The 15,198-nt window shown below is 33.0% G+C and overlaps 1 protein-coding gene across 18 annotated transcripts in view; it reads left to right on the plus strand.

Annotated features, from left to right (window-relative positions):
- The window catches only part of LOC119075238 (glucose transporter type 1), a 35,367-nt gene extending 20,794 nt beyond the window's left edge, over positions 1-14,573 (plus strand). For 6 of the 18 annotated variants that reach the window (XM_037181641.1, XM_037181634.1, XM_037181661.1 and 3 more), the window contains 6 exons: positions 3,566-3,790; positions 3,864-4,003; positions 6,011-6,040; positions 7,233-7,336; positions 8,796-9,275; positions 11,658-14,573. In XM_037181641.1, the coding sequence (XP_037037536.1) occupies positions 3,566-3,790; positions 3,864-4,003; positions 6,011-6,040; positions 7,233-7,336; positions 8,796-9,275; positions 11,658-11,773 (1,095 nt within the window). In that variant the 3' untranslated portion in view covers positions 11,774-14,573. Of the gene's footprint in view, positions 1-3,565; positions 3,791-3,863; positions 4,004-6,010; positions 6,041-6,688; positions 6,913-7,216; positions 7,337-8,795; positions 9,276-11,657 lie in introns of those variants that run through there. The other 12 variants (XM_037181654.1, XM_037181666.1, XM_037181735.1 and 9 more) reach the window with 10 other exon arrangements.
- Positions 14,574-15,198: the final 625 nt, after the last annotated feature.

Below are 15,198 nucleotides of genomic sequence, written 5' to 3' on the forward strand. Positions count from 1 at the left end.
GGGTTCAGTCTTTTTGGGTTGCTTTAAATATTTTTAGTTGGTTCTCAAAGTTTTAAATTTCTTGCTTAAAATTGCCAATGTAAAAGTAAGCTTTATTCAATGCCATGAATTACCACGGTTTTGTCAACAACGAATTCTAGTAAAAACGGTCGATTCGTACTCAAAAGAATGCTACAAGAAGAGTGATACAAATAATACGAAAATTCTAATAGGAATAATTCTCTTACAGTTCTAATTACGTAGACAGTCCCGAAACCAGAAAAAATTTGTGTTGTTTAATGTTTACCTGTCTGTGTTTGACTGTGACCGTTGACCTTTTAGTATACCGATATGTTATCTGTTATCCATCAGATCCAATAATATGTTATCGACAAAAATATGCGGCAACATACGGATAATGCGGTCATATGTAGTAAAATGTTAAATCAAATGAAGTAAAAGATTTGTTGTTGAAACAAAAGACGTAACAGATTAGTGATTGTGTCGGGATACATTTGGGCAAATTTGGGCAAATACGGTGTTATTGGGGTCTGGAAGCATCTACGACGAATTATGAGAAGTTGAAATGTTTAAGTGCTTATATTGAATCGCAGATGCATCCAAACTTCCGTATATGCAAGTATATGCAATTACCTTTCTAATGACACCCCACACGACCATGTACGTTTCGTGTACCCCGAGAAATTTCTGTAAGAAAAGTGTAAGTTTTCAGTCTTTTTTCGGTTGAAAACTTCAACGGTACATATCTCAGTGTAAATGACTTTTAAGCCCAATAAGACCCTATTTGCCCCGGAAGTACATTCAATTAGCTTTCTAATGATACCCCACACGACCCTGTACGGCTCGTGTAGCTGGAAAAATTTGTGTAAGAAAAGTGCAGGTTTTCGGTTTTTGATGACCTCATACCAGCCACAAAAGCTTCGAAGATTTTTTTTGGAAGTGGTTTTGGGCTCGGGTTCGAATATCTTACTGGACACATATAAAAAATTCCAATAGAAAATGTGTCCGATTTCGGTCTTCTGTTTTTCAGAAGAATCCCTCTGTGTAATATAGATTTCCCACACGATCTGGATGCAAGTTCTGGAAGAAAGTTCGCTAAAATGCTCTTTAGCATAAGTTGTTTATCAATTGTTTATCTATCGTGTATCGGAGACCTTCGGCAAAGTCCATCTACTTATCAATCGAGTTAAAAATAATTCGATGAAGTCGAACGATCTCAGAGTATTAAGAGTATTGAAAGAAGTTTTTTCTTTTTTCTGGATCACAAAAACTTAATGAGTGTGAAGTTTGCAGCCACAATTTTCACGACTTGTTTTACGATGAGAGATTCTCACCTCAGAAACCTGAGAATCGTACGCGTGTACTTTTATACCTTTATATTCCCCATGTTTAAGCCCCAAACATTAAGGATCTTCTACAGAAAATGGAGTAAATAACTGTGAAGGGAGTCGCTACCACGATCAAATATAATTTTTTTAAACTCAGTCAAGGGATCTGACTTACCCATCTGATGACACCTAGTTATTAAAATTGACTTGTAGGATGATTCAAAATTCTATTTTAGTCAATATCTTCTAATTTTATGCAGGTTCGCTACAGAATAGTAGCTGTAAAACGTTGTCGAAATATCCTTGAAGTCGATGTTCACCATTTTCGGAAAGTAATTCCTTGCCTTGACCCACTTTTTATCTTCTAACACACTCCACCGAAACATAACTAATTTGAAGAATATCGAATGTGTTTATTAAAATTTGTTACCTTCGAAAAATAATTGGCAAATTAGCGAGTAAATTTTGAAATACATTTTATGTGCATGAAAATTCAACGGTATTGTCTTATAAATAGCTTGTATTTAAATTGTGTCATGTTTTTATTTTATGTTCCTAACTTCCTCTACTGTAAGTCTCTATTGTGTTAACTGTAGTATTTTACAATAGCTGAATGGATCTTAGACAACGTAAAAATCCTGTTGAAAACTTTTAACATTTCTGTGGAATTCAATATAAGTAAATCAATGTTCTTATCAGTTGTGTAACATCCTGTTCCTGAATGTTTTTATTTTGTGTTTGTTTAGTTTATTGTCTATTGTTGAAATGTTACCGAGATGTTTATGTGCATGTTTCGTTCATTGTTCTGTAATTTAATTAGGTGTCTAGTTACAAAAAATCTAACGTAAACGAAACTGATTTAATTAATCATGCTCAATCAACTGTATTTTACTTACTCCAATAAACGCCATCAATGAAATCGATTTTTTAATAGCAGATTACGTAATTGTTTTGTACTTTTAATTTTACCAAGTGCAGTGTTGCAGTTCGAGCCGAAGGCAAGGGCTGCAACCACAAAAGTTTTATCACTCACTAAGACCCCGGGAAATGAGTTTTATTGCTCATGTCAATGAAGTACTGACTCATTTTCCGAAGGTACAGTGAGTAAATGAGTTTTTATTTAAAAAAAAAAAAGTTAGAAGAAGGAAGACATGCATGCCGTAATTTTGACACAATCAGTTTCGTTTATATTAGAAGTCTCCGCCCCTGTGACGTAAAAGAATTCTCGATTTGTCAGGCTTTCGACCCTCAACAAATAACAAAAATTTAAACAAAACATAAAACCATTAACGATAATTTATTAGTCCCCAATGTTTAAAAATTATTTTTTTTTTTACATTTTTTAAGACAAAAAAACAGAATTTACTGAAATTATGAGAAACAAGACTTTCATATCAAAAAGAAATTTATTTTAGAGAAGTATACTTCACGAATGAACTGTATAAAGAAATACACGCACCGTAATTTTTTTCATTTTTAATTTACGTTATGGATTTGACACAAAATCAGTTTTGAAATATTTTTGCAATCAAAAATATTTTGAATAAATTTACCGAACGCAAGTACTTACAAAAAATGAATCAACACCCAAGTACGAACACAGCGCTTAGCCAGACACTGATATCAAATCACAAAATCAAATCTAAAATTTCATTAGTAATTTAGTTTGAAGGGTTTCTTTTTACAAAACACTCGCTTTTTGGTTTTTTTATTTTTGTGTTTTTTTCCATTTAGAATAAATTACTGCTAACCATAGTAAAACTGGTATGGTCTACACCCTACTAACAACTTGTTTGGTGATGGTTTTATTGTGACCACTCAATAATACGTTCGCTTGTATTTTCTTAACAATTGAAATGATTGGGATAAAGAATCGAAATTAAGTTTTTTTTTACAGACAATTATATCAGTCCCTTGTTCAGAATGCTCAAATGATTGATATTGAGTAAATTTAAATTAGAAAAAATCAACTCTAAATTCGAAACCGTCGTAGTCTATTTGGTCGTGTTTTTATTTTAAACCCCATTCGGCAACAGATCGTAGTCAAAATTATTCATTTTGAAAAACTTGTTAGCGGTCCACCTTTACTATAATTTTATTTAATATGATTTAAATCTCCTAAATAAAGAGCCAATTCGGCCGTAAAATTTCTAAATTTAACGACAAAAAATACTATTCAATCGAACACCAAAGAAAAGCCTCCAAATTCGAGAACCGGTTATTACACCTTAGTTTAGGAGTTTTTCGGTTATGTGCAGGAAATGATCGACTGGATGTCCTACCTATCGGTGATTTCAACATTGGCATTCGTAGTATTCTTTGCTGTTGGTCCGGGCTCCATTCCATGGATGATAACTGCCGAACTTTTCTCCCAAGGACCGCGTCCCAGTGCCATGGCAATAGCGGTGCTGGTAAACTGGAGTGCTAATTTTGTTGTTGGAATCGGATTTCCAAGTTTACAGGTGCGCAAAATGTTGCTAAAATGTCACGTAATGAATTTAACATCTTCTCTTCGTCTTTGATTCTATTCTACAGAATGCATTGGAGAATTACACATTCTTGCCGTTCAGTGTGTTTCTAGCAATATTTTGGATTTTCACATACAAGAAGGTACCCGAAACGAAAAATAAAACGTTTGAGGAAATTCTGGCACTCTTCCGGCACGGAAATGGAAGGTAAGATTTTCTGATTTTGTGTTGAAATCTATCCTGATTGACTAACTTGACTACTAACTTAAGTCATATCGACCGTCAATCTGATGGTGTGTGTACAATATCAGTTCTTCGTAAGGCCATATAGGCAATATTATTAAACTTTTTGAGACAGACAGATTTTGTTTTCAAATTCAAGTTTCATTTGGTCTTATTTTGACACCGATTTGTTTTTTCTTCATATAAATGTGGCCAACGGCCTATTTGAAATCCTTCTCAAAGCGAAAAGTCGTAGAAGAATGGTTTACATTGGTATTGATGTATGTTTCAACCATGGCCTTATGGGCGACTGATATGCACACAGGAAGACGACCTATCATGTTAAAAAAACGAGTAATTTCTTGCTCCGCTAATCGCAAGAGTATATTACTGCTTCTTCATATTCTTTGACGGGATTAATGACGACTACTTTTTGTGTTTATATAAAAACGCGATTGGAGCAAGCAAGTACTCTAACAGTTTAGATAGGGGTTTCCCTTAAATACCCGCATAAGTACATCAATTCCAAATCAACACATCGAGTATTTGAAAAACGCCCAAACGCTTTTCAGTAGAACCTCACCTCTTGGCAAAATTCTAGCCTACATTTGTGCGCAAAAATATTCGTTTTTTGATGATTTCTTTTTTTTAAAAGTAAAACCATTAAAGCATGCAAAAATGTGTTACTTTTAAAGGAAAAATTGGTTTGTGGGTGATAGGTTATCCCACTTGGAGAAACCTTTGCAAAATGTGTAAATTACACATTTTGCAAGGGTTTCTCCAAATGGGTAAAGTTATGACATACAAACTACTTTTTTCTTTAAATGTAATTTTTGCATGTTTTAATGGTTTTAATTAAAAAAAAAAAGATTTTCGTTCAGAGAAATCATCAAAAAACGAATATTTTTGCGCTGTTAAGGGACATGTATGCTTTGCTGAAAAGCATACATTTGGGCGTTTTTTAAATAGTTTTTTTGAGATTATCTTTGATGATATCAATTCACCATGTAATGTGCCAAAAAAGTACGATCTCAATAACGACCACGAATGTGTTAGCTTTCAATAAAATATAGATTCGATTACAGAAAACTGAACAGTTAAAATTTTGGTAAACTGCTGATTTTTCTCAGACTTTTCTACAACCAAATCTATATTTTATTGAAAATCAACACATTCTCGGACGTGTTACTTTTTTTTTAAAAAGATTCTGATCAAAGGATATCAGCGAAAATAAAATTCAAAACGTGCAAATGTAGGCTACAATTTTAGCTCGACATCAATGCCTCTTAATACTGATAAGTTTGCTTATTGTGTCTGAGTTTATCAAAAATATATTTCATGCAATGTGAAACGAAATCTTTGCTTTGTTCAAAATTATTCCCACATTGATTTAAAAGAATTCCATATTTTCAAGCCTATATCGTACTTAAGAGGAATCTACACATGGCTAGTTGCCTACATTTCGGGGCAGAATTATTGTTATTTTGATGATAATTTTGGACTCGCATTCTTTTGGGAAAAAGTATGACCATCGTTTGGAGTTAAAATGTGTTTGCTATCAATAAAAATGTAAATGTTTGTGGTGATGTAACCTCAGTCAGAGAAAACTCAATATTTGACACATATTTTGAGTTTTCTCCGAGTTACGTTACATCACCACAAACATTTAAATTTCTGCTGAAAACTAACACGTTTTCACACCAAACGTTGGTCGTACTTTTTCGAAAAAGGATGCGAGTCCAAAATTATCATCAAAATAATAATAATTTTGGCCCGAAATGTAGGAAACAATTTAGCCATCCGTAGATTCGTCTTAAGATTTTAATTGTTTCCTTTCTACATTCCCTTCGAAAATTGTACCAAAAAAAAAAACGATTCCAAATTGATAAGCATTTCAATGGACGTTTTGTACTATGTAGAAACATTTCCTTTTAAAAATAGAATTTTTGTCAAGAACAAGAACATAAAAAAATTTTATTCGAATTTTAATAGAGGAAACCTTCGGGAAAGTAGGCTTTATGGGTAAGTTAATTACGCATGATGCAAACTTTTATGTTTCTTATTCTTTTGTTTTTCTTTGTTTTTTTTTTTTTATGAGTAACCTCAAAGGTTATAATGTTTTTTTTTGTTGAAAAAGCTATTTACTATGTATAATAATAATACAAAGAATTACCTACCATTTATACGTTTTTTGCATAAATATTGGAAATGTTTTTTATGAAATGAAAACTAAGCATGAAAATGAGAATTAAAGTTGATAGAACGTTTAACTCCTTTATACATATACATAAAGTTAATCATTCTCATTTTACTGTGTTGATGATTGATAAACTAATATAATTTGTAATCATGGCCATAACTTTTTAAGGTAATAGTTTCTTTTTATTAAAATAGTCTTTTATATATTCACTGTGTGCCAATTTCTTATAAAAATGCTTTGCAATTATTTTCGAAATTGCTAAGCCAAATTCCATCATATCTCTTAATATGCTTTTCATTTAGTTTTCAGTTTTCATTCTGCGCAAATTGTAGTTCCAATCAATTTTCAAAATACACTAACTTACTAACACAAAAAAAAAAATCAAAAAATTTTTAAATCTCAAAATGTAAATGAACACCGAAAAACCTTGCATTAATCTATCGAAACGTTTGCAAAAACATTTTTTATAGCGACGTTAACGACCGAAAAGATAATGAAAATATTCAACTTGAGGGTTTACCCACGTACGATCAAATATGTAAATAAAATGATAAAGTGAACTGGATGATGTACCGCACTGACGATGCACCGAAAGCAGAGAGTTTATGTATTTTAAGAAATTTTTTTTATTATTATTTTGATGTTCGAATTCTTAATTAATTTTTAATAACAAAATATAAACTTTTCCATATGATTTGTTTTTAATTTATTTTATTTTTATTGGTTGTGTCCAATATAGTTTCCTTGAACCTATATTTACATAAACAATCCCGTTCCCATGATCTTACAATGCGCACACCACAACCTCGCACAATAAAACGAAACACTCAGAAACAAAAAGCAGTAATGAAAGATTATTTAAAAAAAATTACATTTTCAAAACGATTATATAAAAGAACTCGTTCGAAGTAAAAAAAAAGAGAAAAAATTTTAGATTTCCAATTTTATACATAGTAAAATGGCCAAAAATACATTATTCACTTATAACATAATCGTAGAGTGTGCGAATTTCAGGAGTATGCTAAACTGCGTAAATAGTTTGGAACCGCAGAGTATGAACTCTGGCATCGAACATGCCGCTCTGATGATATCTGAGGAGAAGACCCAACATGATTCACGTAAGGATTTTAAGTTGTACAATCTCTTTTTTCGTTTCGAAATTTCATTACGAATTTCCTTTTTATTCTAATTTTCCTTTATCAGTTTTTTGTTTGTTTTGTGAAATCCGGTGTGCTGGTAGGATCATTGTTATGATGGCAATGAATTGGATGTAATTTTGTTGCGGAAAATGACTCAACCCATAAAAACTGTACAATACCTCATTTCTTATCGTTGATGAGCTTAATAACGAAGTAATGTTACCCTTACTTGTGCTATACTCTGATACGACAAGTCAAAAACAATGTATATCAGAGTATGGAAGAAACGTAATCACCATGGAGTATCGCATACAGTTTCTTGTTACTCAAAAACAACTTTCAGAATTAGCACAATATCAAGCACTGTTACGGAAATCTTTGTTGTTTGCAATTCAGATTAATTGATCAAACGTAATTAAATGAAGATATTCTAGGCAAGTAACTTGAACTATCATATTTGGTGGTTACCGTTGGATTTATTAATATTTAAGTCTGTCGTCACGATCCACCAGTGCATACGTTTTTCGATTTAAAGGCCATCAACAATTCCTTTTCGACGGTGGCAGTTTGATATGTTTCATCTCAGTTGAATGATTTCGTTTGTAATTTTCACTTAAATCAATTCACGACATAGGAATTGAGAACTACTAAAGCACAACAGAAGTAGGACGCTTTCGTATATCGTATATAAGTTATCTACTGTTTTGCACATAAAATTATGCATTTTCATTTCTTTCATTGAAATAACATTGAAAAGAGAGGTAATCAGAGACCGCTCAGAGAAAAGAAAATTCATTATTTTACGTGACTGGAATAGTACCTCAAAGTTTACCAATTAATCATGTTGGTACTACCAATTTGGTAGTAGATAAACTATTTGTAACTGCAATAAACTTTTAACGGTAAGCTTTTCATCATTTGATCTTTCTCAATAATATTTCGATTACGCTAATTTTTCTAAACAAATTTAGCTGATGAAACACTTGAGCTGACGACGTCTAAGAGTTACTATGTGGCCACAAAACATTTTATATTTTCACTTTTCTTCATATATTTTTTAACAATTCCTAGAGCTGTTTTTAATTTTCGTAGACAGAATAATTGGAAATTTATTGATTATTGTTGTGTGTCCATAATGAGAATGCATGGACTGGCAATTTGGTCATCCATTTAAATTTTAAACAAGTTGCATGCGTGTATCATCAGAAAAGAAATAACAGTTGTGTTTTAATTGTACCGTTATCAATGTCTTCTTAATTTTTTATTATTTATCTTTAAGTTCAAGTAAATTTTTCTTTAATTTTATTAAAATAAATATTTCAACGATCCACACAAACAAGATGAAGACATGTTCGTGATTTATATTAATCAAAATCAATAAAAAAAAAATTATAAAAATTGACAACCGAATTGATCATAAAAATACATAAAAAAAAAGTTTTCGGTACATCGACACTTCCGCCGGATGGTGAAATGGGACCGTATCCGTTAGACGGTGAAATGGGACCGTATCCGTTAGACGGTGAAATGGGACCGTATCCGTTAGACGGTGAAATGGGGCCGTATCCATTAGATGGTGAAATGGGACCATATCCACTATCTGATGATACGAATCTATTGGGACCGACAAGTTCTACCAATTTACCCATTTACCGAAATTATGGATCGAATTATTCTACCAATTACCAAAGCTGTGGTAGCAATAGCAAATATGTAAATAACTACGAACAAAATCAAAGTAATCATAGAATTAATTCTGGTAATCAACATGGTAGTCATATCGGTAGTCACCATGGAAGCAGTTGTGGACAACGACAGTATGGAAAGAATTTTACACCTGTGCCAATTAGAAAATCCCATTCGAAAAGGGATAGTTTTCGTAGACATTCTGCTCATGGAAGAATAGCGTCGCCATCAGGTACAGTGGCCCAGTTTACTTGAATTTGTGTCAAAACCATTTTCAAAGATATTTTTAAATGACTAGTTTTTTGGTACAAATATTTTAAATTTAGCAAATTAAGAGGGAGGGTGTGTACATTTCATGTTTGAAAAATTGACTTCGTAATATCATTGCAAATAATTTGAAATTGCATCCATACTACGCATATTGATGGTCGTTTTGTTGTTGGTAATCAACTCCTTCTCTTCTTTTGATCATATTCCCGTACAATTTACTAATACCTTCCATTTGACCATCAACGATTCCAGCGAATGGGTTACATCAATGACAGAGATATCAAAGAAGCAGTCGTTTACTAATTAACATTTCTATTGTACCAAAAAACAATTCATTTTAAAAATAACTTCTAGAACCTTTGCACAGTATTAACACATCAATCTAACGAAGAAAGCAACAAAGATCAAACATCTTCTACTTAAAGCCCATATTATTTCACGGCCTACAATTTTGGTAGTCTAAAGTGAATAAAAATATTTTTACAACAAAATGCACTTGCAAACAAAGTGCAGGTTTACTTACTTCATTTATACCTGATACAAAACACAATAAAATGTGATAAAAAAATTAATTTTTTCTTAGAATAGAAGGCATTTTGCAGCTCCATCACATTAGACAGAAAAGCTGCTTTTGAATCATAAAAATTCATAATTGCGACCAACGACTTAATACCTATAATGTTGATAAAGACTTTTTGATCAATACTACATTATCCACTGTTACATTTATCCGGAGATTAACATAAGTTCAGAAGCGTTCTGATATTTTTTTCGGCAGTTCACTTATTCAATGAATAGTTACACTTGGAATGTGGTAACATTTCAATAAACGTAAATACTAATTTCTAAAAATACTGAGTTTTTAAAAGGTGGGAAGTTGGACCTTTAATAAACCTCTAATCATCTGTTATTGACAACAGCGTCAACATTAAATCGTGTTCTCTAGCTAGGGTTATCTTATATAGCAAATGCTATAGCCAAAACAAAAGAAGTACAAGATTCGGTATAGAACATTACCAAATATTTAATAAAAGAAGTAACAGATTGGATATTAATCTATGTGTAGATGGGGCATTGGGTAACCCCAAACAATTAGCAATGATAATCCATTTCCAAACAATAACTTTAGACCCATTTTTAACTGTTATCATCGAGGAATGAGATTATTATAAACAAACAACTGTCAAATATTACAAAATAAAGTATACTTTCGTATTCAATCAACACATGTAACCTAATACAATATATGTCTTACCCAGCGCACACCTTAGCCTTTTAGAAACGGTTAACTCTCTGTAAACGACAGCAACTACCATGAACTTCAGCAAAGTTGTCTAACAAAGCAATGTTAAAGTGAATAAAGTAAAATACAATTTTTGTATTATTAAGCAATACTTTGAGCAAAAGGAATAACAGATGTAATTATAGCATTGTAAAATGTGTACCGTTTCTAAAAGGTTAAACGACTGACACTGAATTAGATACTTTAATACTGTAATTAAAAAAACCTTTATAAGTGTTACAGACAAAAGGATCAAGCACCTGTCACAAGTGTAAAGATAGCATTGATAAGATATTTCACGTATCTCTGGAACTTGAATTTCTATTCTAAATTACATTGTCCAGGAACATAATTTTAATTTGTTTTCGTTTACTCGTCGTTATAATTTCATTTGTTTCTTCCAAAGGTTTAGACTTTGACTCATTCAAACATGTTAATGACAACATTGTTCTACCTTTCTTTATTTATTTAAAGTGAACTAGATTTGCATATTAGGCCAAAAGCTTTTTTTGGTTTTTTAATTTATTTTTCAGCTTAACGTTGAGCAAATTTTAACCCTCTTTTCTATGTAGTTCGATTATTTTGTCAGAATGAATTTAGATTGTAAATTTTCGTCTTTTTACCGTTGCATGAAAAGCATGAGTCTAACATTTCAGAATTATAAAATTGATATTCAAAATACCTGGTGGTACCTGGGGGTAATGACTTTACCGATTTAATTATTTATTTAAAAAAAAATCATCGAAATTGGGAATCTCGCCGATTCTTATTGATTCTAATTTTTCGGACTGAACACAATCAACGGTTGAGTTTCAAGCACAAAAAGTACCAATTTGGTCAACCCTTGGAAAACTACAAGTGCTACCAGATAGAGATATATTTTATGCACTAAATTCTTGGTAAAACAAATTCAGCATGAATTTTGAACGTTTTTTGTACTGTAATTTATCGCATGTTTGTCTTAGTTGCTTCATAACATATCTCGTTCGATACTTTGTTGTTCGTAGTATAGGACGTGTTTGGGAAAACATACCGTTCAATAAAGAATACTCATAATTTCAGCTGCTTCAGAACGATGTTCCGAAGGCGCCCGAAATGCTCAGCAAGCACGCACCGGTGCCTCTGTGCACCATCACCATCGTCAGCAAGTACCTGCTTGCCAGAACAACGGGCCTTGACTGAAGAATGCCTTGCTCCCTAACACTGTTAGCGACAAACATCGACCAGACTGCCACTCCTCCAATACAACAATACGGCATCGCAGCAGTAGCTGCGGTAATAGTGAAAAAGACACTGATATCAGTTACTGTGACTTTACGAATAATGACCAAACACAGAACGCATCAGCATCAAAACAATGTTGTATAGAGTCTGATGCCGAGCAATATTTTGTAAATAGCCTATCGCGCAAAACTAGTTCCAGTAGCCATGTCGCACCGAGCGATTTAATGAGTTACGGCTCGTGTAACTCCTTGAACCACCGTTCAAGAACGTCGTTAAACAGTTCTTGTTCAGCTCACCACCATCACCACCACCATCATCAAACGGTCAGGAGAAACAAGTGTCCACATCATCATAGAAGAAAACATTCGACCAGTTGTGTGTTATTGGGATCAAAAAGAACGAGCCGAAGTACCAGTGTCCAAGGTTCGTCATCGTCCATTTATGAACCATTACAAGGTGATGAAAGTAGTTTTAGCATAGCGAATATGGTTCTGACTCCATCCAAGATAACCATTGAACACAATGAAACTGGTGATAAAACGTTCCCACAAAATGTGCCCATCAACGATCCCGAATACATATCATCGCCGATAAAATGGAATTTCGCTTGTGACGGTGAAGGCAGTGCCAATAAAACCGAATACGTTGAAGTGGCCACTCAACCATCAACAAGTTCGTCGAAATATGATGGCAATCACCGTCAATCCGATGTGAAAACGGTATCGATATGGCGCACAGACAATGAGGAATCGAATGCAATTATTTTCCACCATGAAAGTGAAATTGTGGAGAATTGTTGCGAAAACTATTTCAACTGTAATTTTCAACATGACGACCAACAGCACCAAATGATGACACAATTCCGTGAAGCATTCACAACCAGTAGCCATGAAGTGCCCAAATCGAATGAACGACTTAACAACACCGTTGAAATTGTTTCATCGCACTCAGCCCCGTTGGACATTTTAAACAGAAACAACATTTCGTCTGTAATCAATCAACTGAATCTTTCGCCCGAGTTTCGTCATTACGAGAAAACGACAAATCTCAGTCAACAGACCTCGGCTAATTTAACACCGTGTCGATTGTCACGAATCAATCAAAATTTCAATTTGCTTAATCAAAATATGGAAAATAATAACTTTAGCGAGGATAAGTTCATAAACACATCTAGAAACACTACCAACCAACTAAATGCACAACACAATGTGGCACAATCATCCAATCCACCGAGCTCATCATCTGCTATGCTGAGAAATTTGGAATTGTTCAACATCAGCACGCCATCAACATCGCACCGTGGAAAGCCAATTGGAATTAACTTAACGACACAAAATCAGTTTCCCACTTCTTCCAACCACAGCAGATCGCTCAGTTCGAACAACTTCACTGCCGGACATCATAGTGGTTCCCTATTGAATGTATCGTTCGAGCCATCACCGGAAGTAACAAATCGGTGGCAACAGGTGACAAATACCGTTGGATTGAGTGGACTTGCTAAAATTGTTAGAAAACGAGCAAGGAAATGCGCAGAATTCGTTAAAGGAGACAAGTGAGTTGTTATTTTGGATCGAATTAGTTGATTGTTCTTGGAACCAAAAGTGGAACTATTTAGGTAGGCTCTAGTGAAATTCAACATCAATCGGAGTATATTGCAGCTATGTTGTTTATCGTGGAGTTATCAACGAGCTTGAAAATGGCTTCAGATAGTTTTACTAGTTGTGTTCAAATTGAATTGATACATTGTATCCAGATGAAAATTAGTCAGCTCTCACAAGGGGAAACAATTTTTTTTGGAATATTGTGAAGGTATCACCTATCTCTCTCTTTCTCCCTCAACGGGATAAGATTCCGTATTTCTGATAATTTACAAACTAGTGCCACAGAGAAGATATTTTCATTGAATTAACAAAATTTTCCGACCGGCTTCAAAATGTTCTATATTTTGATCTTTGATGTGCATTATGAGAAAAATTCTTCCTCAAAAATTTATACTAAAGAACACATCGAATACCAAACACAATCAAATATAATTCTGCCCATATCACCCATTAGTCGAGTGTGGAGAATTGTTTCCGAACAAATTGTTATTAGCCTAAAAACTAAAAAAAAAGAAAATTATAAGTGAAAATTATAAGTGAAAATTATAATTATTACTTAAACGTAAAGAACAACCATTAATAATGGTCCATTATGGATGAAGAAAATAAAATACTCGTTGCAAGCAAATACCGTTCGCAGCAGGTCAAATTCGGGACATATCTAAAACTATTTTAATAGAATTGTGAAAGTCTTGTCGATAGATTTGAGATAATTCTTATTCAGAGCCTGCTCTTATCAGTGCATTCCATTGCACACATTTGTGCTACGGTGCAGATAAGAACGTGAAGGTTAAATTCTATGATCAGGTGAATCTCAGGTTGCCTTGTAAGGTTGAACTTGGAGTTGACTCGTTTTGAGAATTTGTATTAACTTGAAATGGACGAAATTCTGACTCCAAATGTCATCCCCTTCAAGTGAGGGTGTTAGACGTGTGCAGCGGAAAGTATGAAAGCCATACTCTGAATAGAAATCATGCCATATCAAATCTATGGCCCAGTCTTCTACATATCGATTGGGTTAATTTTGTGTGGTCTGAATTTCACCAGTTCCGAAACTAAGAATATTTTGCTTACCAGAAAGAAAAAAATTCTAAATTTATTAATAATTAAAAGTAAAATAAAAGAAGGAAATAATTAGTAAATTAATAATTTAAATAGTTAAAACATAAAAATATTAAATATAAAGCGCACTAGGAAACAAAAATGAATAATTCAAATGAAAAAATTAAATGAATGAAAAAAAAAACAATAAGAAGAAATGAGGAAAAGTACTTTTTAATTAAAGAACGTTTTTATAAACAATTTTCTAATTATTTAAATGAAAAAAAAAAATGAAAAACAATTTGTGGCTTGTCTTTGCACAAAACGAAACTACGTAAAATCTACAAAAAAACACTAATTTAATGGAATTTAACTTTTATAACAACCGCGTAAAAACAACCCTATAATATCGAAACCGAATCGATCCCACTTCGATGCATCGGGGCTTCAATGTCCTCTGTTTATTTAAATATTTTCAATTGAAAACGCTCCAATACAATTTCTTCAGTTACCAAATACATGACGGAATTGCTGAATTTCAGAAAACTTTCATTTTGAAATCATTATCTCGATCATCCCGTTCAAATCAAACTTATAATTAAACAAATTTCGATTAACATTTATGATTGAACAAAGATAGCAATTGACTCATATTACTTTGTCTGAATGACATTGTTATCCTAGTTAATCTTTTACGGATCGGCTATCATCAATATCTAGAATGAAGACAAAACTAA

Source organism: Bradysia coprophila, chromosome III (assembly GCF_014529535.1).
Source record: "Bradysia coprophila strain Holo2 chromosome III, BU_Bcop_v1, whole genome shotgun sequence".
Classification (NCBI taxonomy): domain Eukaryota; kingdom Metazoa; phylum Arthropoda; class Insecta; order Diptera; family Sciaridae; genus Bradysia; species Bradysia coprophila.